Source organism: Trachypithecus francoisi, unplaced genomic scaffold (genome assembly GCF_009764315.1).
Source record: "Trachypithecus francoisi isolate TF-2019V2 unplaced genomic scaffold, Tfra_2.0 Lachesis_group12, whole genome shotgun sequence".
NCBI lineage: Eukaryota > Metazoa > Chordata > Mammalia > Primates > Cercopithecidae > Trachypithecus > Trachypithecus francoisi.
Genome location: NW_022681457.1, coordinates 51,018,517 through 51,042,330, shown reverse-complemented (window position 1 = coordinate 51,042,330; position 23,814 = coordinate 51,018,517). Strand labels below are relative to the sequence as shown.

The 23,814-nt window shown below is 41.0% G+C and overlaps 2 protein-coding genes across 4 annotated transcripts in view; both read left to right on the top strand.

Moving 5' to 3' along the window:
* The first annotated feature begins 266 nt into the window (after window positions 1-266).
* The window catches only part of KYAT3 (kynurenine aminotransferase 3), a 63,341-nt gene continuing 39,793 nt past the window's right edge, over window positions 267-23,814 (top strand). Inside the window, exons 1-4 of one of the 3 annotated variants that reach the window (XM_033225509.1) lie at window positions 445-640; window positions 3,804-3,903; window positions 22,261-22,319; window positions 22,910-23,054. In XM_033225509.1, coding sequence (XP_033081400.1) covers window positions 3,805-3,903; window positions 22,261-22,319; window positions 22,910-23,054 — 303 coding nt within the window. In that variant the 5' untranslated portion in view covers window positions 445-640; window position 3,804. Of the gene's footprint in view, window positions 641-3,803; window positions 3,904-22,260; window positions 22,320-22,909; window positions 23,055-23,814 lie in introns of all 3 variants that reach the window. The other 2 variants (XM_033225511.1, XM_033225510.1) reach the window with 2 other exon arrangements.
* On the top strand, window positions 501-13,245 carry RBMXL1 (RBMX like 1). The gene is made up of 3 exons (XM_033225512.1): window positions 501-640; window positions 3,804-3,903; window positions 9,606-13,245. The coding sequence occupies exon 3, from the start codon at window positions 9,847-9,849 to the stop codon at window positions 11,020-11,022; it is 1,176 nt and encodes a 391-aa protein (XP_033081403.1). The 5' UTR covers window positions 501-640; window positions 3,804-3,903; window positions 9,606-9,846; the 3' UTR covers window positions 11,023-13,245.

Sequence of the window (23,814 nt, the reverse complement as noted above, 5' to 3'; positions counted from 1 at the left end):
CCTTGCAAACCAGTACTCGTCCTATAACCTGCCCCAACCCGATCAGTTGCATACATTCGATTCGAGCCCTGGGCCCAAATTCCATACCCATATCCAAGTCCCCGCCCCACTAACTCCAGCCCCGCACCTATGCTTGCCTGAACCAGCACGTGATCCCGGCCGACTCCACAGCCAATGAGTTCACTGAGTCCACACCCATAGCCAATCCCCGGCCACTTCCAGGCCCGCCTCCATCTTGTCCCCTTCCTCACTCAAGCCCAACCCGCGGCCCCCACCCCGTCCCTCCTCCATTTCCATCCGGTCCGCGATCGCGGCGGACCCCACAGCCAACGCGCGCCGTGAGTCACACTCCACAGCCAATCCCTGGCCACATCCGGGCTCGCCCCCGGCCCGCCCCATTGTTCCCACGAGCCCGGAACCCACCAAATCCCTCCCCTCCTCCCCCAAAAAAACACCTTTCATCCAGTCTCTTCCAGCCTAGAGATCACGGCCTAGGCCTCAGCCAAAGCGCGCACTGAGTGCAAACCCCAGAGTCAATCCGTGTCCCAGCTACGCCCCCCGCGTCCGAATCTCTCTCAGCCGGGCCCTCAAACCCAGGTGGGACTCGAGCCTGGGGAGGCGAGGTTCCCGCACCAGATAGGTGAGTGAGGCGGCCGGGCGCGCGGCGCGGCTCGGTGCGGCACTTCCGTGCGGACTGACTAGGGCCTTTCCGGCATGCGGGGTGAGGGGACGGAGGCCGGGCTGCTCTTGCCTGAGTCACGCGGGGGCCGCCTGCTGGGGCGGCTGCAGGGAGTCGGCCCTGGATTAACAGTTTGAGGGGAAGGCGCGGAGGTGACTGGCCTCCAAGAGGGATCCCCAAGACCCGGTCACCATCTTGGCGCTTTTACTCTTGATTTCGCTGTTTGGGCTTTTAGAAGGTAGTCTGAGAAGAGTGACTTTGGGACTTTTAATTTAAAAATCCAAAAGAGGCTGACGCCTATAATCCCAGCACTTTGGGAGGCCGGGGCGGGCGGATCATGAGGTCATGAGATCGAGACCATCCTGGCTGACACTGTGAAACCCCGTCTCTACTAAAAATACAAAAAATTAGCTGGGCATGGTGGCGGGCGCCTGCATTCCCAGCTACTTGGGAAGCTGAGGCAGGAGAATGGCGTGAGCCCGTGGGCGGAGCCGAGATTGCGCTACTGCGCTCCAGCCTGGGCGACAGAGCGAGACTCCGTCTCAAAAAAAAAAAAAAAAATCCAAAAGGATACCAAGGCTGTTACGTTGCCTTATAAGTGAAGCTTAGCAGAATCCAACGTTTGTAGTTAAAAGAGAAAAGTAGTCAAATCTGTTGCTTTTGGAGTCAAGTGGCGCAGAAATGGCCTTCCTTCGCTTCTCCCACGCGTGGCTCCTTAGCGGCCACCTGAGGAGGACTGGGGCTGCAGGTCAGCCCTTAGCAAGTCTGACCTCGGGAGCTAAAACCGAATTCCTGGTATCACCCAGGCAGCCATACTGCTTTCCCTCTGGAGAAGTTTATAGTTACACGAATCCCATTTTCATAGAACAGTTTTTCAGCAGTTTCAGGCTGGTGCCTCCTTAAATCATGTGCTGCCCAACTTTGGCGAATTCTTTCCGCTGTTGTTCTAAAGACGTGGCTTTGAAGCCCATCCTTCCACAGTACTCCGCCGTCCAGGACTTTGTTCACCGCCTAGATTCCCTGTGTTGTATCAGTGAACCTTATAAACATTCTAGAAGCAAACTAACAAGGTAGAGTATGAAAGGAAAATCCGTTTTCCAGTGGTCGGACTCTTGTAACAGTGTGGGCGGCGCAGTATTAGCTGTAGCCCTTTTTGCCTCATGTTAATCTTGCTTGAACTTGCAGTTAACCCAGATGTTCTGGGCTTTGTCAAATTAAATCTCTTCCTACCTCTCCTCCCCATGTGTAAAGTATAAATTGATCATTTGGATTTAAGTCTGGAGCTTTAAGCTTCATAAGATTTATTTTGACTGCCTTGTCTGCCTTTTAGCTTTATATTCAGCCCTCAAAAATTCACCAGCTTTCTCAGCGTCAGGCCACCCCCAAATCTGCCAAGCATGCCTTCTGAATCTTCATTTTAAACAGTCTAACCCATTGATAATAAATCGACAGTTTCATTTCTATAGATCGTGTGTTTTGGAATGTGGACTTTATGCATAATATGCTATAGTTAGATCACATAGATCATCCTGATTCATAAGTTGCCAGGTTTTCTTCACAGAAGTTGTTTTTAGGGAGAAAAATACAATGAAAATATTGTTTAGAATTAAGAGCCATATACCTTTTTATTTTCTCCAACCTTTCGGTGACATCTAAATTTAATGTATTTATCTCATTGGTGAATATATATATGCAGTGTTGATTGCATTAGAAAATGCTGCTCAAAATGTGTTTACTTAATAAAATGCCTGGTACCTAGAGAGTATGGCTCACCCAGTCTGGGGTGAAATCTCCCAGAAGCTGCACTCCAAGCTCACTTGCTTTTATTATTAGCACATTACCTGCATCATGCAGCGTACTTCCTGTCAACTGACCGGGCTCTTCCTTTCTCTTCCACTTTCCAAAGTTTCAACTGTTGTCTTTTGGGACAGTTGTAATCAGCAAATTCCATTGTATCTTTATGTCTTTAGAGGGTTCCCTCTACCTGCTTGCTTTAACTCAAACCTTATTAATTTATTCATCTATTGTGAAAAATGGAGAAACTGAGGCCCAGCAGGAGTCCATAACTTGACTACAGATAGAAACTTTTTAAGATTGAATTCGACTTTAATCTCTTAATGTGGTGAATCACATTAATAGGTTTCTTATATAAACCCAACCCCCCTTGGTCATGATGTATTATTATTCTTGTGTACTACTGGGTTTGATTTGTTAGCATTTTGTGTAGAAGTTCTATTTAGTTTCCATAGATTAGGTCTCTTTTTCTCTAAGGTTTGATAACTGTTAGACGAAATGCCATCCACTGATACAGCAGCCTTATACTTAAGAGACTTAAGAGAACAACATTCTCAGAGTAAAACCTTATGAGAAATATCTATTTGCCTGAATGTTTTTAGAAAACTGGGTTTTCTTTCCACTTCCAAGTAGCAGTATTATAATAGAGTTTCATTGCCTTAATCTTCCTCCATTTACCCATGATGGATATCAATTTCCTTACAGGTAGAGAAGCAATTCAGAATGTATGCCTATCATGCCACTGGAATCCACTAAAATGGCTTGCGGGAATTATTGGAGGAAGAACCTTCAGAATAATCTAAGATTCACTCATATATTCTCATATATTCTTTCTGTTTATCAAGGAACTACTATCATTCATCTTTACAAATAACTTTTTAAATAATTGTTCCTAACAATTTTAATTTACTGTTACCAATTGTGCTTTTACTAGTGACTATTATCCAGAGGATTCTGAAATTTGAGTCGTTCCTAGATTGAAATATTCTGGATTTTATAGCTGCTAGAAATGGAACTTTCACTTACTGAAATTTAATGCTCTTGACTAAATTAAAGCCTTGGTTTTTGAATTAAGAATATTCTTACAGCTCTCTAGTTTGAAATGATGTGAATATAAATTTGTATAAGGAAGAATACATTTATTAGAATGCTTCCAGTGATGAGAGATTATATCATAGAAAGAAAACTTGAAAGAAAGTAAGCTCACTTATCAAAAATGTTTGCTTGGATTTTACATAAGCTTATGATATATCAGCTGGCTGTAAGTGTCTGATAATGATGTACCCGTCATATATTTATTCCTCTTCTCAATTTTTCTTTTATTTAATAGCATGTTTTTGGCCCAGAGGAGCCTCTGCTTTCCTAGTGGTAGAGCAAAATTCCTGAAGACAATTTCTTCTTCCAAAATCCTCGGATTCTCTGCTTCTGCTGTAGGTATTGCTTACTTACAGATAAATTATTGTACATATTTTGCACTGTCCAAAAAATATGTAATTCTTTATGTCATTCTTCAGATGCTTTTTTACAAATATTTTATTGAAATGAACATTTCTATTATATATGATGAAGGTGTCTCTTGTCGTTGACTAGAATTAACATTCACTGAGCAACTGCTTGCCTGTCTGTGGATCAGGCAATGTGCTGGTCATTATATACTCATTGCCTCATTTTGTCTTCACAAAACTGTTCAAGTTATGAATATAAGTCCAGTGGCATGGGAAAAAAGTAGGAGAGGATATCTCAGGAGGACTGCTCAGGGATGGAAAAAGGTTTAAAAACCATAACCACCAAATACAATGCGTACATCTGCTTTAGGAACTTTATTCAGTCAACCAAAATGCAGAAAGACATTTTTTAAAGACAATCAGAGAGATAAGAATGTGGACTGGGTATTAGATGATAACAAGAAATTATTGTTGGTGAGGTATGGTAATGAAATTGCAGTTCTATAAGCGGCAATATTTTTGAGATATATGCCAAGTATGTAGGAGTGTAATGACTTAAGGTCTAAGATTTGCTTTAAAGTTACTCAGCAATTAAAGAAAAAAAAAGGAGGCAAAATCTTGAGAATTACTGAATCTGGGTAGTGTGCATATGAGTGTTTTATATTAGGTTAAAATATATGAAATTGCTATTTTTGTATGAGAAATTCCATTTTTGGCATATGAAGTGCCACTTTTGTCATAAATGGTTGAATATTGGCAATTTTGTGTTCAACCTAATTCTAATCTCTCAACTGGTTTAAAATTTTCTCAATGGTTTAAAATTTTCATAAAAACCATCATCAGGGCGGGCACGGTGGCTCAAGCCTGTAATCCCAGCACTTTGGGAGGCCGAGACGGGCGGATCACGAGGTCAGGAGATCGAGACCATCCTGGCTAACACGGTGAAACCCCGTCTCTACTAAAAAATACAAAAAACTAGCCGGGCGAGGTGGCGGGCGCCTGTAGTCCCAGCTACTCAGGAGGCTGAGGCAGGAGAATGGCGTAAACCCGGGAGGCGGAGCTTGCAGTGAGCTGAGATCCGGCCACTGCACTCCAGCCTGGGCAACACAGCGAGACTCCATCTCAAAAAAAAAAAAAACCATCATCGGTGTCTTCTATATGTAAATCCTATGAATTCTACCTCATAACTGTCTTGAATTCTCTCCTCTTTAATGCCACCGTGACCACCTTTTTCAGGCCCTCTCCCAACATAGAAGTTGGTTGAAGCCAAGGAAGTGGGTGTGCTTCGCCAAGATGATCATATGAAACCATGGCACTAAAAGGGCATTTGTGTGCAGAATCCTCATTTGTGGAACTTTTATTAGATTACGTATGCCAGGGCCCACCATTATGCATTCTGATTCTACATATCTGGAATGTATTTTAAAAAATCTTTCCAGGTGATTCTGATGTATGTCCCAGGCAAGAACCACTAAAAATGCATTATTCAAACTTGTGGACTATTTGGGATAGCACTAAATCCTCTCCATGTCTAGCAGTGGAATGGTTGGGTTGTGTGGTAGTTTTATGTTTAATTAAGTAACTGCCAAAGTGTTTGTGTCATTTTAACTACACTGAAAAAGTGTCTATAGTTCATCAGAGGCTTTGCATTTAAAATAATCGCACAGGGATAAAGAGATAAATATTCTTCCTATTGCTGGGCAAATGAAAAACACTGGCCAGTGTTACAAAAGCAACAGTGATAAGTTTAGATCAAGAAAGAGTTGTCAGAACCAGCCAGATAAGTTACTGTGAACCTACTTAGAATATTCGTTTCATCCACATCATCCTTAATGTCATTGAAAACCTACCGGAAGGTTACCTCCAAGTGAAGGAATAGAATGGAGGATAGACTGTACTTTCCTGTATTACTTGCTTTTTTACAAAAACATTTTACATATTCTCTAATTTTAAAGAATGTTTTGAATGCTAAAGGAAAAATGTAGGTGAGGCGTGGTGGCTCACACCTCCAGTCCCAGCACTTTGGGAGGCTGAGGCCAGTGGATCGCTTGAGACAAGGAGTTCGAGACCAGCCTGGGCAACATGGCAAAACCCCATCTTTATTAAACATACGAAACATTAGCTGGGCACACTCCTGTAGTCCCAGCTACTTGTGAGGCTGAGGTGGGGAATCACCTGAGCCCAGGAAGTTGAGGCTGCAGTGAGCTATGTTTGCACCACTGCTCTCCAGTCTAGGTGATAGGAGTGATATGCTGTCTCAAAAAAAAAAAAAAAGAAAGAAAGAAAAGAAAAAAATGTACTGCTATACAACAAGAAGAGAGAAAAAAAAGAGAGAAACTCAGAATGAAAATCTTTTTTGGTCCTCTCTTTTAGCACCTAGATCTTAAAGAGTTAGAAATTGGAATGTAATTTTATATTATCCTCTAGTGCCAGAATGCCAGTGAATGTTGATGGATAAATGACTGATAGAAAGAGAAGAAAGGAAAGAAGCAAAGAAGATTTCACAAATGAGTTTTGACAAATGTGTGACATGCGTCCATGCTGAGTAGTTTCCCTAGGAAGTCTTATATAAAGAAGAATTTGTTGAGGATAAGCAGTTGATAGATTATTAATGAAAGAAGAATAGAAAACCAGATGGAATACAAATTGCAATCTGGGCCAGGTGTGGTTGCTCATGCCTGTAATCCCACAACTTTGGGAGGCCGAGGCTGGCAGATCACCTGAGGTCAGGAGTTCGAGACCAGCCCAGCCAACATGGTGAAACCCCATCTCTACTAAAAATACGAAAATTAGCCGGGTGTGGTAGTGGGCACCTGTAATCCCAGCTAGTAGGGAGGCTGAGGCAGGAGTATCACTTGAACCCAGGAAGCAGAGGTTGCAGTGACCTGACAGCGGGCCACTGCACTCCAGCCTGAGTGACAGAGTGAGACTCCATCTCAAACATAACAACAAAAAAAATAGCAATCTGAAGGACTAAACCTGAAATGAAGGTTAGTCTAACAAAGGGTGACATGTGATAGAGGGGGTATCAAGGGAGTATGTGGGAACTCCCTGTACTTTCTGTTCAATTTTGCCACGAACCTAAAACTGCACTAAAAAATAGCCTGTTTTTTTTTTTTTTTTTTTTTTTTTTGAGACGGAGTCTCGCACTGTCGCTTAGGCTGGAGTGCAGTGGCGCAATCACAGCTCACTGCAACCTCTGCCTCCTGGGTTCATGCCATTCTCCTGCGTCAACCTCCCGAGTAGCTGGGACTATAGGCGCCCGCCACCACACCTGGCTGGCTAATTTTTTGTATTTTTAGTAGAGATGGGGTTTCACCGTGTTAGCCAGGATGGTCTCGATCTCCTGACCTCATGATCCGCCCGCCTCGGCCTCCCAAAGTACTGGGATTACAGGCATGAGCCACCGTGCCTGGACCTAAAATGGTCTATTAATTTTTTTTTTTTAAGAGATTCTAAAATTTAAATGTCCACCAGAGAAGCACAAAAGCAACACTGGACAAAACCTTTTCCTTAGGTCTGTCCTTCCTTAGAAGTCAACTCTCTCTCTCTCTCTCTTTTTGTTTTTTTTCCATACAGAGTCTTACTCTTGCTGCCCAGGCTGGAGTATAATGGCACAATCTCAGCTCACTGCAGCCTCCGCCTCTCGAGTTCAAGCGATTCTCCTGCCTCAGCCTCCTGAGTAGCTGGGACTATAGGTGCCCACCACCACTCCCGGCCAATTTTTGCATTTTTTGTAGAGACGGGGTTTTGCCATGTTGGCCAGGCTGGTCTCAAACTCCTGGGCTGAAGCGATCCACCCTCCTCAACCTCCCAAAGTGCTGAGATTACAGGCATGAGTCACTGCGTCCAGCCCAACCCTCTCTTTTGACGTGAAAGTATTACCTTTTGTACGTTTAGTCCATACCCAACATTTCTTTGCCTCCTTTAGTGCAAAATTACTCATCCTACTTGTGTCTAAGAGAATCTTTTCTACTTTCTGAGTGGGCACTAGGTTTGGAGTATATATATTGTATGCCATGAACTATATTTTTCCGCTTATGGCTTTGCCTCATTTAATTACCATAGCACTTACATGGGGCAGGTATTCATTTTCCTGCTTAGCAAATAAGGAAACTGAATTTCAGAGACATCAGGTAAACTGCCTACTTCACACACAAGGAGTTTTGATGTTTACTTTTGAACTAAGATCTATCTGGCTTGAAAGCTCTTTGCATTAAACAACCTTGAACAACATACTTAGAACATAGGTGTATTTTTGGCATCAGAACATGGCATGTGTGTGAGGGACTGAGCACAGACTTGCTCAGATTCAGACTTACCAATCTTCCTGTTTCATGTGCCCAGCAGAAACAACCTGTTTCTCAGCCTCAAACCTAAACTTCCAGTTGTCCTGATTGGTTCAGCCTGACTCTGTCCAACTCTGATTTAATTATAGCTGTCATTGGGGGGACTGAGATTACACAGTGTGGGCAAGCCAAAGGGCCCCAGGCCTATTGATATGGGTGAGGACAATACTCACACACTCCCTTCACTTACTCACTCTTCCAAGGTCTTGACTTGAACCCAATTTTTTTTGAGAGAATAAATCAGACTTTTTGTTCTCTGCTTGGCCTGACTCCATTTCTGGCATTCCAGCCATGTGTTTACCTATGTTATCAGCTCTCGGGTTTAGAGAAAGCTTTGTTTCCAATAAGCTTGTTTCTCTGAAGTAATTGTTAAAAGATAATTTTTGGAAAAAGGTTAAATCATGACTCATACAAATATAAAAATGAGCATGTGCCAAAGATTTTTATTTTACTCATGTGATATGAGGTAACCAGACAGAAGTTATAACCAGTATAGAGGGAAAGTCAAAAAGTACAAATTTATATGTAGTAAAGGAATTGGATTGCAAATGAAGGCAAAACTGTTTTTTCTACAGGGTGGAGGGAAGATAATCAAAATGCTAGAACCAGAGTTTGCATGCCTATCACTTAGCTTCAATTTACAAAAGCGCAGAATAACTCAAAGGCAAATTCTAGCCCTGCAAATATCAGCTCTAAAGCTGTGCTGTGGCCAGTGCATAGTTTTCTATTGAAGTACGATTTTTCCCCAAATATATTATCTCTCAGAGGGAGTCCAAATTGTTTCCCTTTCACTCAGCAGATCTGTTCAGTCAACAGATGTTAAATAGTTACAGCATATCAGGCACAAATAATTCTTTATAAAATAAAGTAACAAAATATATGTTGTTTCAAAGTTCCAGTTAAGACTAGCCATGGTAGCTCACCCTTATAATCTCAACACTTGGGAGGCCGAAGCAGGCGGATCACTTGGGCTAGGAGTTCGATACCAGTATGGCCAACATGATGAAACCCCCTCTACTAAAAATACAAAAATTAGCCAGTTGTGGTGGCGCATGCCTGTAATCCAATCTACTCAGGTGGCTGAGGCACAAGAATCGCTTGAGCCTGGGAGGCAGAGGTTGCAGTGAGCCAAGATTATACCACTGCACTCCATCCTGGGCGACTGTGTGGGACTCTGTCTACAAAAAAAAAAAAAAGCTACAAAAAAAGGGTTCTTGTTAATTATACACACTTTTGAGCTTAATATAATTGTATTTTTTCTTTATGTATCTTTAAGCATCTTTCCCTGCTTTACATTTCCACTTCTGAGTTTTACTTTCATTTCTTCCACCATTACAGGAACATTCTGTTGTTTTCCTCTGCCATCTAGTGGCAAAAGAAAGTAATTTTCCTGGTTTTTTGAATGGATAGTCATCCCTTAAAAAGCATCCAGATTGCGCAGTAGTGCTAGCGACTTCGCAGTTCAGTCCTCGTACCCGACAGCCGCCACTGGTGCTGAGTTGCTAGGAAGCCCCTGTCAGCGAGCTCCTTGGAGCTTGAACCCACTGTCACCCCTCCGACTCACCGGCAAAAAAAAAAAATGGTTGAAGCAGATCGCCCGGGAAAGCTCTTCATTGGTGGGCTTAATACGGAAACAAATGAGAAAGCTCTTGAAACAGTATTTGGCAAATATGGACGAATAGTGGAAGTACTCTTGATAAAAGACCGTGAAACTAACAAATCAAGAGGATTTGCTTTTGTCACCTTTGAAAGCCCAGCAGATGCTAAGGATGCAGCCAGAGACATGAATGGAAAGTCATTAGATGGAAAAGCCATCAAGGTGGAACAAGCCACCAAACCATCATTTGAAAGAGGTAGACATGGACCGCCCCCACCTCCAAGAAGTAGAGGTCCTCCACGAGGTTTTAGAGCTGGAAGAGGAGGAAGTGGAGGAACCAGGGGACCTCCTTCACGAGGAGGACACATGGATGACGGTGGATATTCCATGCATTTTAACATGAGTTCTTCCAGGGGACCACTCCCAGTGAAAAGAGGACCACCACCAAGAAGTGGGGGTCCTTCTCCTAAGAGATCTGCACCTTCAGGACTAGTTCGCAGCAGCAGTGGCATGGGAGGAAGAGCTCCTCTATCACGTGGAAGAGATAGTTACGGAGGTCCACCTCGAAGGGAACCGCTCCCCTCTCGTAGAGATGTTTATTTGTACCCAAGAGATGATGGATATTCTACTAAAGACAGCTATTCAAGCAGAGATTACCCAAGTTCTCGTGATACAAGAGATTATGCACCACCACCACGAGATTATAATTACCGTGATTATGGTCATTCCAGTTCACGGGATGACTATCCATCAAGAGGCTATGGCGATAGAGATGGATATGGTCGTGATCGTGACTATTCCGATCATCCAAGTGGAGGTTCCTACAGAGATTCATATGAGAGTTATGGTAACTCACGTAGTGCTCCACCTACACGAGGGCCCCCGCCATCTTATGGTGGAAGCAGTCGCTATGATGATTATAGCAGCTCACGTGATGGATATGGTGGAAGTCGGGACAGTTACTCAAGCAGCCGAAGTGATCTCTACTCAAGTGGTTGTGATCGGGTTGGCAGACAAGAAAGAGGGCTTCCCCCTTCTGTAGAAAGGGGGTACCCTTCTCCACGTGATTCCTACAGCAGTTCAAGCCGGGGAACACCAAGAGGTGGTGGCCCTGGAGGAAGCCGATCTGATAGAGGGGGAGGCAGAAGCAGATACTAGAAACAAACAAAACTTTGGACCAAAATCCCAGTTCAAAGAAACAAACAAACAAACAAAAAAGTGGAAACTATTCTATCATTACTACCCAAGGACTACTAAAAGGAAAAATTGTGTTACCTTTTTAAAATTCCCTGTTAAGTTCCCCTCCCTAAGTTTTATGTTCTTGTGAGGAAAAAGGTAAAACATGTTTAATTTTATTTGACTTTATGACATTGCTTTTCAACAAGCAAATGTTAAATGTGTTAAGCCTTATTGTACTAGTAACTTTGTAACTTGTAACTTTTCAAGTAAAAGTGTCCCTAAAGACCACTTCCTATCTGGTTTTTTCCAGTAAATGAGGCAAGCAATTCTAAGATCTTCCACAAAACATCTAGCCATCTAAAATGGAGAGATAAATTGTTCTGCCTATACAAGCAAGCTAGCTATTAAGAGGGTGGTTGGGGTATGCTACTCATAAGATTTCAGGGTGTTTTCCAACGGAAATCTCAATGTTCTTAGTATGCAAAACCTGAAATCAGATGCCTATGTAAGGAAAGTGCTATTCACCTGGTAAACCCAAAAAAAGCAAATGGATAATGCTGGCCATTTTGCCTTTCTGACATTTCCTTGGGAATCTGCAAGAACCTCCCCTTTCCTCTCCCACAATAAGACAATGCATTAAGTGTGTGTTAAACAACTGCAGAATACTAAATAAAAAGTTTGGCCAGAACCAACCATGAAGCTGCAAAGGTGCTTGCTCTTACTGTTTCAAATTTTTGCAACTCTGTAGTGTCTGACTTTTAAAATTTGATTGCAAAGGAGAAAATAGTTAAGTAATGAAGTTATCTCCAACTTCCTAAAGGCTTATGACTTCTAAAAAGTGAATCTATCAGCATTCCACATCAGATTTAAAGCATCAAATGCCTGTGAAACAGCAGAGATGGTTGAGGATTATGCTCATTATGGTTGTGGAGTGCTGCTGATTGATTCACAGTAGATAAAGGTGGCAGTAAGAGAAATCAAATGCTAAGAGCTGTTGAAGCAGAAGGCGGCTGATTGTCAGACAGTTGCATAAGCAGTGCTGTCAGAATTGTTTTGGTGCAGGCAATAGATTTTGCCTTCAGGGGTTCCTGTAGATCTCAGGAAGGCATCAGTGTTGATTAACACTCGTAACTAGGGAGTGAGTGGTAGTTACTTAAAACAAGTAATTGACCAAATGGAAAAGGGTAGGTAATTAAGGAAATTGGTAAGTGGAGGAAGTTCTTGTGGTCCTTTACATAGATTTTACAGCTTTGGGTTTCATTTTGTTTAGCTAAAGTCATGGGGACAACTCTTCAATTTAGAATTTAAAAATGGTAGCTCTATCTACTGAAGTGTCTGTCAGTAAGTGAAACATTTTTTGGTGGTGGCTTATCCAGAAACAGTTTAGTTGTAGAATACAACTTATGAGTGACATCTGGAAAGTAACAATCATGCTAAGATGGCAAACACACTGGAAACAATTGGGCCACTTGGCTTTCTTTTGCTGTATTGTTTTATAAGCCTACTTTACGTCCCAGTCTTGAAAACAAGTTTTAGTTTATTGCTCTGGAGACTAGAGCCAATAGTATAATGTTCTCAAAGGAAACAGACTTGAGTTGTTGGATTAGAGGAACTAACTGAACTTCTAATATTTTTTTTTGTCGTAACTATGGCACTGTCATGTTTTAACATTTGCAGCTAGGGATAGTAAGTACAACATTTTAAACTCTCATTTGACAGACTATTACTAATCCCAGACCACAAAGGTAATGACCAAATTTATGTGGTTGTTGCACTTCCCAATCCTTCCATATTCTTACGATTACTTGGGTTACAGCTTCTGTGAGGACTTTTTGGCCCTTGAGATATCCTAAATATTTAAGATATTTAGATATCCTAAATACAGTATAGGATATAGAGATTGTACCAAATATGAATGAATATTGTTCAAAGCAAGGAGTATGTTAAAATGACGAGACACCAGTTTTGATAAATAGTTTACTGACCTAGCAGATGTGTGGAAAAAGAATCAGATCTTGATTCTTCTGGGTCTATACTGGTTGTAAAACAGAATGATATAGAAAATGTTTTCCTTGTTTAACTGGTAGTTGAACATAGAACTTGGGTATTATAGATCACTTTTCACTTTTTGGAATGTTTTCTATTGAAACTTAATAAACCTTTAACATGGCAAAAAAAAAAAAAAAAAAATCCAAAATCTATGAGATAATTTTGTTCAAGTTGGCTTGCTTGGGGAGGTGCTTGGTCCAGAGGGAGAAAAGAGGGCATGATTTCAGAATACTCTGGCAGCTTTTTAAATTCAGCTTTATCAAGTTACAGTAAACTGTATCCGTTTAGAATTACAACTCAATGGTTATTTTGACAGATATATGTATGCCATGAAGCCACTGTCACCATCAACATGCACAACACTTCCGTCGCCCCCAAAAGATTCCTCAAGTTCCTTTGCAGTCCATCCCTCACACTGCTGATTTGTCTTTGCCACCATGTATTAGTTTGCTTCGTGGTGTTGTTTGGTACTTTATATAATGGGATTGTGTAGCATGTACTTTTTTGTTTATGGTTTCTTTCACACACATAATGACTTTGAAATTCACCAGGTTGCAGTGTATTAGTAGCTTATTCCTTTTATTGCTGAGTAGTATCCCATTATGTAAATATGCCATTATTTGTTTTTCTACTTGCCTGTTGATGGACCTTGGGATTGTTTCTAGTTTGGGGCTACTGTGAATAAAACTGTTAGGAACATTTGTGTACAAGCCATTGTGTAGACGTAGGTTTTCCTTTCTCTTGGGTAAATACCTAACAGTAAAATGGTTGGGTTGCATGGCAGATTTATGTTTAATATTTAAGTAACTGCCAAACTGTTTGTTTTCCAAAGGGACTATACCCTTTTATATTCCCACCAGGGTTGTGTAGAGTTCCAGCTGCCCAAGATTCCTGCCAACACTCAGTTTTCAGCCATTCTGATGGGAATCTAGTGGTATCTCATTATGGTTTTATTTTCATTTCCCCAGGTGACTAATGCTGGTAAGCATCTTTTAAGTACTTTTTGGCCAGTTGTATATCTTCTGTGAAGTTGTTGTCAAATCTTTTGCCCACTTTTAATTGGATTGTTTGTCTTATTGAGTTGTAAAACTTGTTTATATATACTGTATTAAAGTCCTTTGTAAGATACATATTCGTAAATACTTTTCTTTCGTTTTATGGCTCAGAATCTGGCAACTTTTTAAGGGATATTTGAGCCCACTGAATGATATATAGATTTTATAGTTTTTTCAAGTCAAGCCATAGTAATAATTAACGTTTTTGAGTGTTCATCTTTCAGTCCCTCTATGGTCATGAAGGTGGGAGATGTGACTCTATTTAGTCTCAAGTAAAGAAATGCAAACTGAGATAGTGGGTACAAATGGAGATGAAGCAAAGCCCTATGGTGTTCAAGTTCCTGGTTTCTGTTACCCTTCAGTCTGGCTGGACCTCTGCCTTTCCCATGGTAACATAAGCGTTCTAATGAATTCTCCCTTTTCACCTAAATTGTTTCAGATTGAGTTTCTCTCACGCAGCTAAGAGATCTGATTACTACAGCTTTGGAACTTCTAAGGCATTTTATGCACTTGTCTCTTCCCCACTGTTCAACCTGAAGCATGTACTCTGCCCTTTAGCAAAAATCACAACTCCGCCAGATGTGGTGGCTCATGCCTGCAATCCCAGCACTTTGAAAGGCCAAGGCAAGAGGATTGTGTGAAGCCAGGAGTTTGAGTCCAGCCTGGGCAAAGCAAGACCCTCTCTACAAATGAATGTTTAAAAAAAAAAAAAAAACAAGGCTGGGCAGCTCACACCAGTAATCCCAGCACTTTGAGAGGCCAAGTCAGGAGGATCACTTGAACCCAGGAGTTGGAGACCAGCCCGGGCAACATAGCAATATTCTATCTCTACCAAAAAAAAAAAAAATTAAGAACAAAATTAGCCAGGTCGTGGTGTCACATACCTGTAGTCCCAGCTATTGAGGAGGCTGAGGTGGGAGGATGACTTGAACTTGGGCAGTTGAGGGTGCAGTGAGCCATGATTGCACCACTGCACTCTAGCCTGAACAACGGAGCAAGACTGTCTCAAAAAAATAAAAATTAAAATTAACCAGGCATACTGGCACACATATATCATCCCAGCTACTTGGGAGGCTGAGGTGGAGATCACCTTAGCCAGGAGGTTGAGGCTGCAGTGAGCTATGATGGTGGCACTGCACTCCAGCCTGGGTGACAGAGCGAGACCCTGTCTCAAAAAAAAAAAAATTAAAATTAACCAGGCATACTGGCACACATATATCATCCCAGCTACTTGGGAGGCTGAGGTGGAGATCACCTTAGCCAGGAGGTTGAGGCTGCAGTGAGCTATGATGGTGGCACTGCACTCCAGCCTGGGTGACAGAGCGAGACCCTGTCTCAAAAAAAAAGACACCATAACTCCACCCGCAGAAGTAATAAAATCTCATGGAAGCATGAGCAGCCAACACAATTATATAGCAGGAAAGAAAAAGCAAAAAAGCTAGGAAGGAACACAACAAAGTTTCTTTTTAAGATCTGTATTTAAACAAAGACACTTAGGAAGTGGTACAAGTGCTAAGGAATGAATTAATACTAAATGTCATCAGTGTGATGGTTGGAACATCAAAATATACATAAGATATATATTATACATACATGTGTATATTATATACATACATATGTACATACATGTGTATTATATATACATATCTATGTATAATACAGTTATGCTTCACTTAAAAACTGGGATACATTCTGTGATCATAGAGTGCACTTACACAAATCTAGATGGTATATAGCCTGCTACACACCTAGGCTATATGGCATAGACTGCTCCTCGGCTACAAATCTATACAGCATGTTACTGTACTTAATGCTATAGGCAACTGTAACATCATGGTATTTGCATATCTAAACAGAAAAGGTACAGTAAAAATGCAGTGAGATAAGAAAATGGTACATCTGTGTAGAGCATTTTCCATGAATAGAGCTTGCAGGAATGGAAGTTGCTCTGGGTGAGTCAGTGAGTGAGTAGAGAGTGAATGTGAAGGCCTAGGACATTACTGTACACTACTATAGACATTATGAACACTGTGTACTTATGCTATACTAAATTTATTAAAACTTTTTTCTGCCGAGTGCAGTGGCTCATGCCTATAATGCCAGCACTTTGGGAGGCCGAGGCAGGTGGATCACCTGAGGTCAGGAGTTAAAAACCAGCCTGGCCAACATGGTGAAACCTCGTCTCCACTAAAGGTACAAAAATTAGGAAGGGCACGGTGGCTCACATCTATAATCCCAGCACTTTGGGAGGCCGAGTAGGGCGGATCACCTGAGGTCAGGAGTTTGAGACCAGCCTGGCCAACATGATGAAACCCCATCTCTATTAAAAATACAAAAATTAGGCAGGCCTAGTGGCAGTTGCCTGTAATCCCAGCTACTCAGGAGGCTGAGACAGGAGAATCACTTGAACCCGGGAGGTGGAGGTTGCAGTGAGCCGAGATTGCGCCATTGCATTCCAACCTGAGCAACAAGAGTGAAACTTCGTCTCAAAAAAATAAATAAATAAATTTTTTAAATACAAAAATTTGCTGAGCGTGGTGGCACACGCCTGTAGTCCCAGCTATTCAGGAGGCTGAGGCAGGAGAATCACTTGAACCCAGGAGGCAGAGGTTGTAGTGAGCCAAGATCGCACCACTGCTCTCTAGCCTGGGCAACAGAGTGAGACTCCATCTCAAAAAAAACAAAACAAAACAAAAAACCTTTTTTCTTCAATAATAAATGGAAGACAAATTCACCTACTGTAACTTTTTTACCTTATAAACTTTTTAAATGTTTAATTTTTGACTCTTTTATAATACACAAACTATACAAAATATTTAAAAATATTTTGTGTCCTTATTCTATAAACTTTTTTCTATTTTTAGAAATTTTATTTCATTTTTTCATTTTTTCGTGTTAAAAACTAAGACACATACATTAGCCTAGTCCTACCCATGAACTGGATCATCAATATCGCTGTGTTCTACCTCCACGTCTTGTCTCAGTGGAAGGTCTTCAGGGGCAGTAACATGTAGGGAGCTGTCATTGCTATGATAACAATGTCTTCTTCTAGAATATCCTGAAGGACCTGCCTGAGGCTGTTTTATAGTCAACTTTTTTTTTTTTAGTAATTAAGGATACACTCTAAAATAACAATAAAAGGTATGGTATAGTAAATACATAAGCCAGTAACATAGTTGCTTGTTATCAGTATCAAGTACTATGTACTGTATGTAATTGTATGTTCTAGACTTTTATATGACTGGCAGTGCAATAGGTTTGTTTATACCAGCATCATTACAAACACATGACTAATGCATGGTGCCACAATGTTACAATGGCTCCACTAGGCAAGTAGGAATTTGTTTTGTTTTGTTTTGTTTGAGAGGGAGTCTCGCTCTGTTACTCAGGCTGAAGTGCAGTGGTGTGATCTCGGCTCACTGCAATCTCCGCCTCCCGGGTGCAATTCTCCTCCCTCAGCCTCCAGAGTAGCTGGGACTACAGGCGCATGCCACCGTGCCCAGCTAATTTTTGTATTTTTATTAGAGACAGGGTTTCACCATATTGGCCAGGCTGGTCTCGAACTCCTGACCTTGTGATCCACCTGCCACAGCCTCCCAAAGTGCTGGGATTACAGGCATGAGCCACTGCACCCGGCTGCAAGCAGGAATTTTTACCTCCATATAGTCTTTTGTTTGTTTGTTTTTGAGATGGAGTCTCACTCTGTCACCCAGGCTGGAGTGCAGTGGCATGATCCCACCTCACTGCAACCTCTGCCTTCTGGGTTCAAGGGATTCTCCTGCTACAGCCTCCTGAGTAGCTGGGACTACAGGCACTTGCCACCACGCTTAGTTAATATTTGTATTTTTCATAGTGACGGGGTTTTACCATGTTGGCTGGGATGGTCTCAAACTCCTGACCTCAGGTGGTCCGCCCACCCTGGCCTCCCAAAGTGCTGAGACTACAGGCATGAGCCACCATGCTCAGCCTGCTCCATATAGTCTTATGGGACTACCATCATATATGCGATCTGTCATTGACTAAACGTGTTTATGTAGCACATCACATGGCTCTGTTGTATATATAATGTAAAGCTTCAATAAATGTACATCAACAGTGGATGTGTTTAGTTTGATAGAACCAGATGACTATAATATTGAGGATATTATCTTTCTTGTGATAATTAGTAGTTTTGTTACAATAGAGTACTCACCTTCCACATCAAACTTTAAAATGAGGGGAAAAAGAGCAGAGACCATCTGCAGTAACCCTATATCCACATAAGGTTACATCCGGAGGAACTGGGAGTTAGGACTTCAACATATGAAACTAAGGGGGGACATGGTGCAACCCGTAACAACCATGTATCTCATTATACCTCCAGACTTCATTTCTGCCATGTTGTTTTTCACAATTATTTGCTGCTCTTCCCTGGTGGACAGTTACATTTCCTTGCTGCACTGATGTGAAGCTTAGCCGTGAAATTGCTCTGCCCAATAAAATATGAAAAGAAGCGATGTGTGCACATCCTAACAGAGTCTTTTAAGAGCCTCTTCCTTCTGCCATGAAACAGGCAGTGTTCCAGGTGGAGGCTGTTTCATCAGCCTATGTCTCAGAATGACAGTGACACAAACCAGGGCAGCAGCTGAACCTCAGTGGATATGTAGTATGAGCAAGAAAACCTTTATGATTTTAGGCCACCAAGACTTTGGGGTCATTTATCACCGAAGCACAAATTAACTTTAGCTGACTGACACAGCTGACACTATAACTTCACCCTGTAATGTGAGTGAGGTTTTTAAAAAAAATTCATTCATCAGATAATTATTAAAAACTTGCTATGTGCTAGGCATATAACTATATGTTGGACACTGTGATGGTGTCGCCTTGGCTATGCCATGGTACTCAGATATTTGCCAAACATCAGTCTAAGTATTGCTGTGAAGGTACATTTTAGATGAGATTAACGTTTAAATCAGTAGACTTTCAGTAAAGCCAATTACCATCCATAATACGGGTGGGCCTCATTCAGTGGAAGATCTTAAGAGGAAAAGACTGAGGTCCTCAAGGAAGAGGGAGTTCTTCTGACTCCAGTTGCAGCATCAGTTCTTCCCTGAGTCTCCAACTTGCTCTGCAGATTTCAGATTTGCCAGCCCTCACAAACACTTAAGCAAATTCCTTAAAATAAATGTATGTATAGCTCACATTTATTTCAGTGTTTCATATTAGAAGTGTTTCAGTCTTTATTTAGAAGTATAGCAATGTTTTTGTGGCCAGAAATATGCTGTAGAAACTGAACTCTTATTTATCTCAATTAGCCTATGGTAAAATTGGTCATGTTGTATATCATTTTGCTTAAAGTTGCAGTTTCCAAGAACCTATATGACACTTTTAAGTGATGACTTGCTGTACTGCATTTAATGGAAGCACATAGAAAAAGCACCTGACCCAGACTCATGGAATCAAGGAAGGCTTTCGGGAGGGAATGAAGTCAAATTTGAGAACTGCACGTGGCAGGTGGAATACGAGTTAGCCAAGTGCAAGGAAGGGTGGTGGAGACCAGGAATTGGACTGAGTAGAGAACATACATTCTCAACAAGGGCATGACCTCCCCCAGGAGAAGAAAATGGATGCTTGGCAGACAAGATAAATCTTAGCTATCACACTGTTTTGTCACCATCCAAAGCTCAATCCTACCTGACAAAATTGCATTCCTCTTAATATTTAATTGAGGGGAGGGAAGATGACTAGGAGAAAAATTCTAAGAAGGTCTCCTTAGGTGGGCAATGATTAAAAAAACACACACACACATTGAGAAACATTGGTGGCCGGGCGCGGTGGCTCAAGCCTGTAATCCCAGCACTTTGGGAGGCCGAGACGGGCGGATCACGAGGTCAGGAGATCGAGACCATCCTGGCTAATACGGTGAAACCCCGTCTCTACTAAAAAATACAAAAAACTAGCCGGGCGATGAGGCGGGCGCCTGTAGTCCCAGCTACTCGGGAGGCTGAGACAGGAGAATGGCGTGAACCCGGGAGGCGGAGCTTGCAGTGAGCTGAGATCCGGCCACTGCACTCCAGCCTGGGCGGCAGAGCAAGACTCCGTCTCAAAAAAAAAAAAAAAAAAAAAGAGAGAAACATTGGTATAGAAAGAGCATTTGGGCATAGCAAAGATCACACATGAAACTACTGAAATGAGAGAGAACATGGACTATTTGAAAAATTAGAATGGGTGTGGCATAGAATTGGGCGGGAAGAGGAAGCAGGAGGAACAATGAGAGAAGAGGCCGGTCTAGAAACAAATTTTAAAGAAAATTAAACCTGAAAGTGCATTTCAACCTCAATTACCTAAATAATTTTAAGTAAAGTTGGATTTTGCATCTAAATTATCTACAGCACATCATCCTCACTTTTTTATGTATAAATCATCCTTTGTGTTTGTGGTCTCTACTGAATGAATTAAGCTTTAAACATTGTTTTAGAGACAGAAAAGAGCATTTGTTAAGATGTATGTTTCTATCTATCATGCTAGAACTTGGTAGTTGTACAACTGTTGTCTCTGGAAGGGCATCAGGTTCAGGTGGGTAATTATAATGCTATTCCAGCAAGCGTTTTAACCTCTAGAGAATTTTCATGTGATTTACTTCACTGGAGTTTCAAAGACTAAAAATATGAGACTAAAAAAGGTATTTTTCTTGGTTCCATTATTTAGAATAGAATGAGAACAATGGTCTATTTAATAACCATGATCGTTATCTTCTTCCTAGATTGAATTAAAATTACATTAATATTCTATTAGAAAATTCTTTGCAAAAACGCTGTCAATCATTTTTTTATTTCTACCAGCTTGTTAACAATGAACTCAAAGCTAATTCAATACTTTTGAGAGATAGTATAAAACTCAATTTTAGAATCTAAAGAACTAAAAAATTGTATGCTATGTGATCATTTTAATTCCTATTTTTCTACCACAGCCTTAGCTTGCTTGGTATAAGTAAGCTCATCCTAAATTTATAATATACTTTTAAGAGGCAGCATTCTAGTAATAATTTTAGAAGGTCTTATTATATAAAAGACAGTATAAAATTATATAATAGTTCTGAGTATGGATTCTGGAGTCAGACTGTCTGGGTTCAGATCCTGAGTTGAACCTGCTTGGGTTTAAATGTTACTGGCTTTCATAAACTTGAGCAGATGTGAAAAGCCGTGTGATGTTAACCTCTCTGTACCTCTGTGCCTCATATTTCTAACTATGTAATACAACTACTACATATTTTTAAATATACGTTAATAATGAGGTAATTATGTAAAGCACTTAGAACAGCACCTAGTACATACTCAGTACTCAATAATGTTAGCAATAATTACGGAACCCCTTAGTGAGTAGCTTTACAACCATTTGTTGAGTCTTTCCTATATGTCATACAAGGAGCTTACTTGTGAAACTGTTAGTACATCTTACCTAAAATGATCTTCAGAGCGTGGCTGAAGATATTTTTTTAACTGACTTTTTAAATATTATTATTGTTCTCTTTACTACATTACAAGCCTTCAAACTGATTAGCTTTCTAGGGTAGGATGATACTTTTTGTCCTTAGGTGAGAAGATGAACATCTAAATTTCATTTTTAAAAAGCATTCCTTCCAGCCAAGCATGGTAGCTCACACCTGTAATCCCAAACTTTGAGAGGCCAAGGTAGGAAGATCACTTCAGGCCAGGAATTTGAGGCCAACCTGGGCAACACCACAAGACCCTGTCTCTGTAAAAAATACAAACAAACAACAACAACAACAAAATAGTTTGGCACAGTGGGATATGCCTATAGTCCCAGTTACTCAGGAGACTGAGACAGGAGGATTGCTTGAACCTGGGCAGTTGAAGTTGCAGTGAGCCAGGATCGCACCACTGCATTCCAACCTGGGCAACCATGTCTGAGAAAAAAAAAAGGCATTCCTTCAGTAGTAGGTGGGAGATGAATTCCTCTTCAGAATTTTGTGTTGGAGTCTAAGATTTATCTTTATGGAACTACTATTTACGTGGGAACAGTAGGGGAAAGGAAGAAAAGTGACCCATGATTTACTGGCATTTTAAAATTTTGACTAAGGCAATTCCTTTTCAATATTTATGTATTTCAGAAAATGTCACTGAAATTCACAAATGCAAAACGGATTGAAGGACTTGATAGTAATATGTGGTGAGTATCTTAAAATAAATAATAATAATTTAGTGAGGTTTTCCTACATATTTTCATATCTTTAGATGGGAGTTTTTTTGCCCCATCTATAAATAAAGATCCTCATTTAATTCATCCATTAAATGAAAATGGAAGGAAGTTAGCAATCCATATACTGAATTGTTCATTTGGCACATGTGCCATGCCCTGTGCTGGACACTGGACATATGGCATAGAAAAGGACAAATGTTAATGCCCTCATGGAACTTACCTTCCAATCCAGGAACTTTTCTTGTTAGTTCTGTTCTCTAATAGTTGATGAAAGAACTTAGCAGCAGGTGGAATTGTTGAGAAAATATATATATATGGTTAAAATATGGGTAGCGTGAAACTGAGGTTTGTAAGGGACATTGGATTCATAAATTCAGCCATCATTCTATCTGGTAAACTGATTTTGTGGGTGGTAAATTTTTGTTGGAAACTCATTTTTTAAAACCTATAGGACTAAACTAGGGTCTTATTTGTCAGTTTTTTGATAAGACTATAAGATGTAAAAAAGCAAACTTTATAATTGTAGAACTTATTAATGTTAGTATTTTTTTCAATCTTAGGATTGAATTTACCAAATTGGCTGCAGACCCTTCTGTTGTGAATCTTGGCCAAGGCTTTCCAGATATATCCCCTCCTACATATGTAAAAGAAGAATTATCAAAGATTGCAGCAATCGATAGCCTGAATCAGTATACACGAGGCTTTGTAAGTATATCAAGACCATATGGGGCGTGAGCTTTTATTTTATATTAGGGTGTGTGTGTGTGTGTGCGTGTGCACTTCTGTCATTCATATGTAAGTGACTTTCTGGGACCAGCTGTCCCATCTTAGCAACACAGAAACTTCTGCCCTTGCCCTTTGTCCTGGGATGAGCCTTCCTCTACTTCCAGCCCCTCTACATTTTTCTTTTGGCCCTTACTTTACTGTTGCTCCAAGATAGGATCCTATGGCAACAAGATAAGGAACAATATTCTCTTGAGATGTATCTTTTCTATCTCATCAACATTTATGCAGCCTCAGCACTGACCCTTTATTTAATGTACTCTATATCCAACTAGTTACCTTTTTCCTCCCTCTCCCAGCTCACTCCCATCCTTCTGTAATGAAATGCCTAGGATAGCCAAAGATTTTCTAGAGCAGATATACCTTTGAACTGTAGACTTGTATCTGTTGTGCCAACAGCCATGCAGTTATCATATGTCTGACCACTTGTCTTTCCCTTTCATGATATTGTGGGAAATGGGGAGGGAATGGTATAGGAGGAAGCCTTTTTTGGCTTTTATAGTGGTCTAACTATAAAAATCCATAGAAGGGTTTTGCTTTGGGAATAGCACAGGGAAAAGCAGTGAAACTTACCTGTGTCACAGGGTTTGACACTGGTGAGAATCCCTGCTCTTCATAGACTCTCAATCCCTGGCCCACCCTACAGACCTCCATCTCAGACCTACTCAACATAACTCACTCC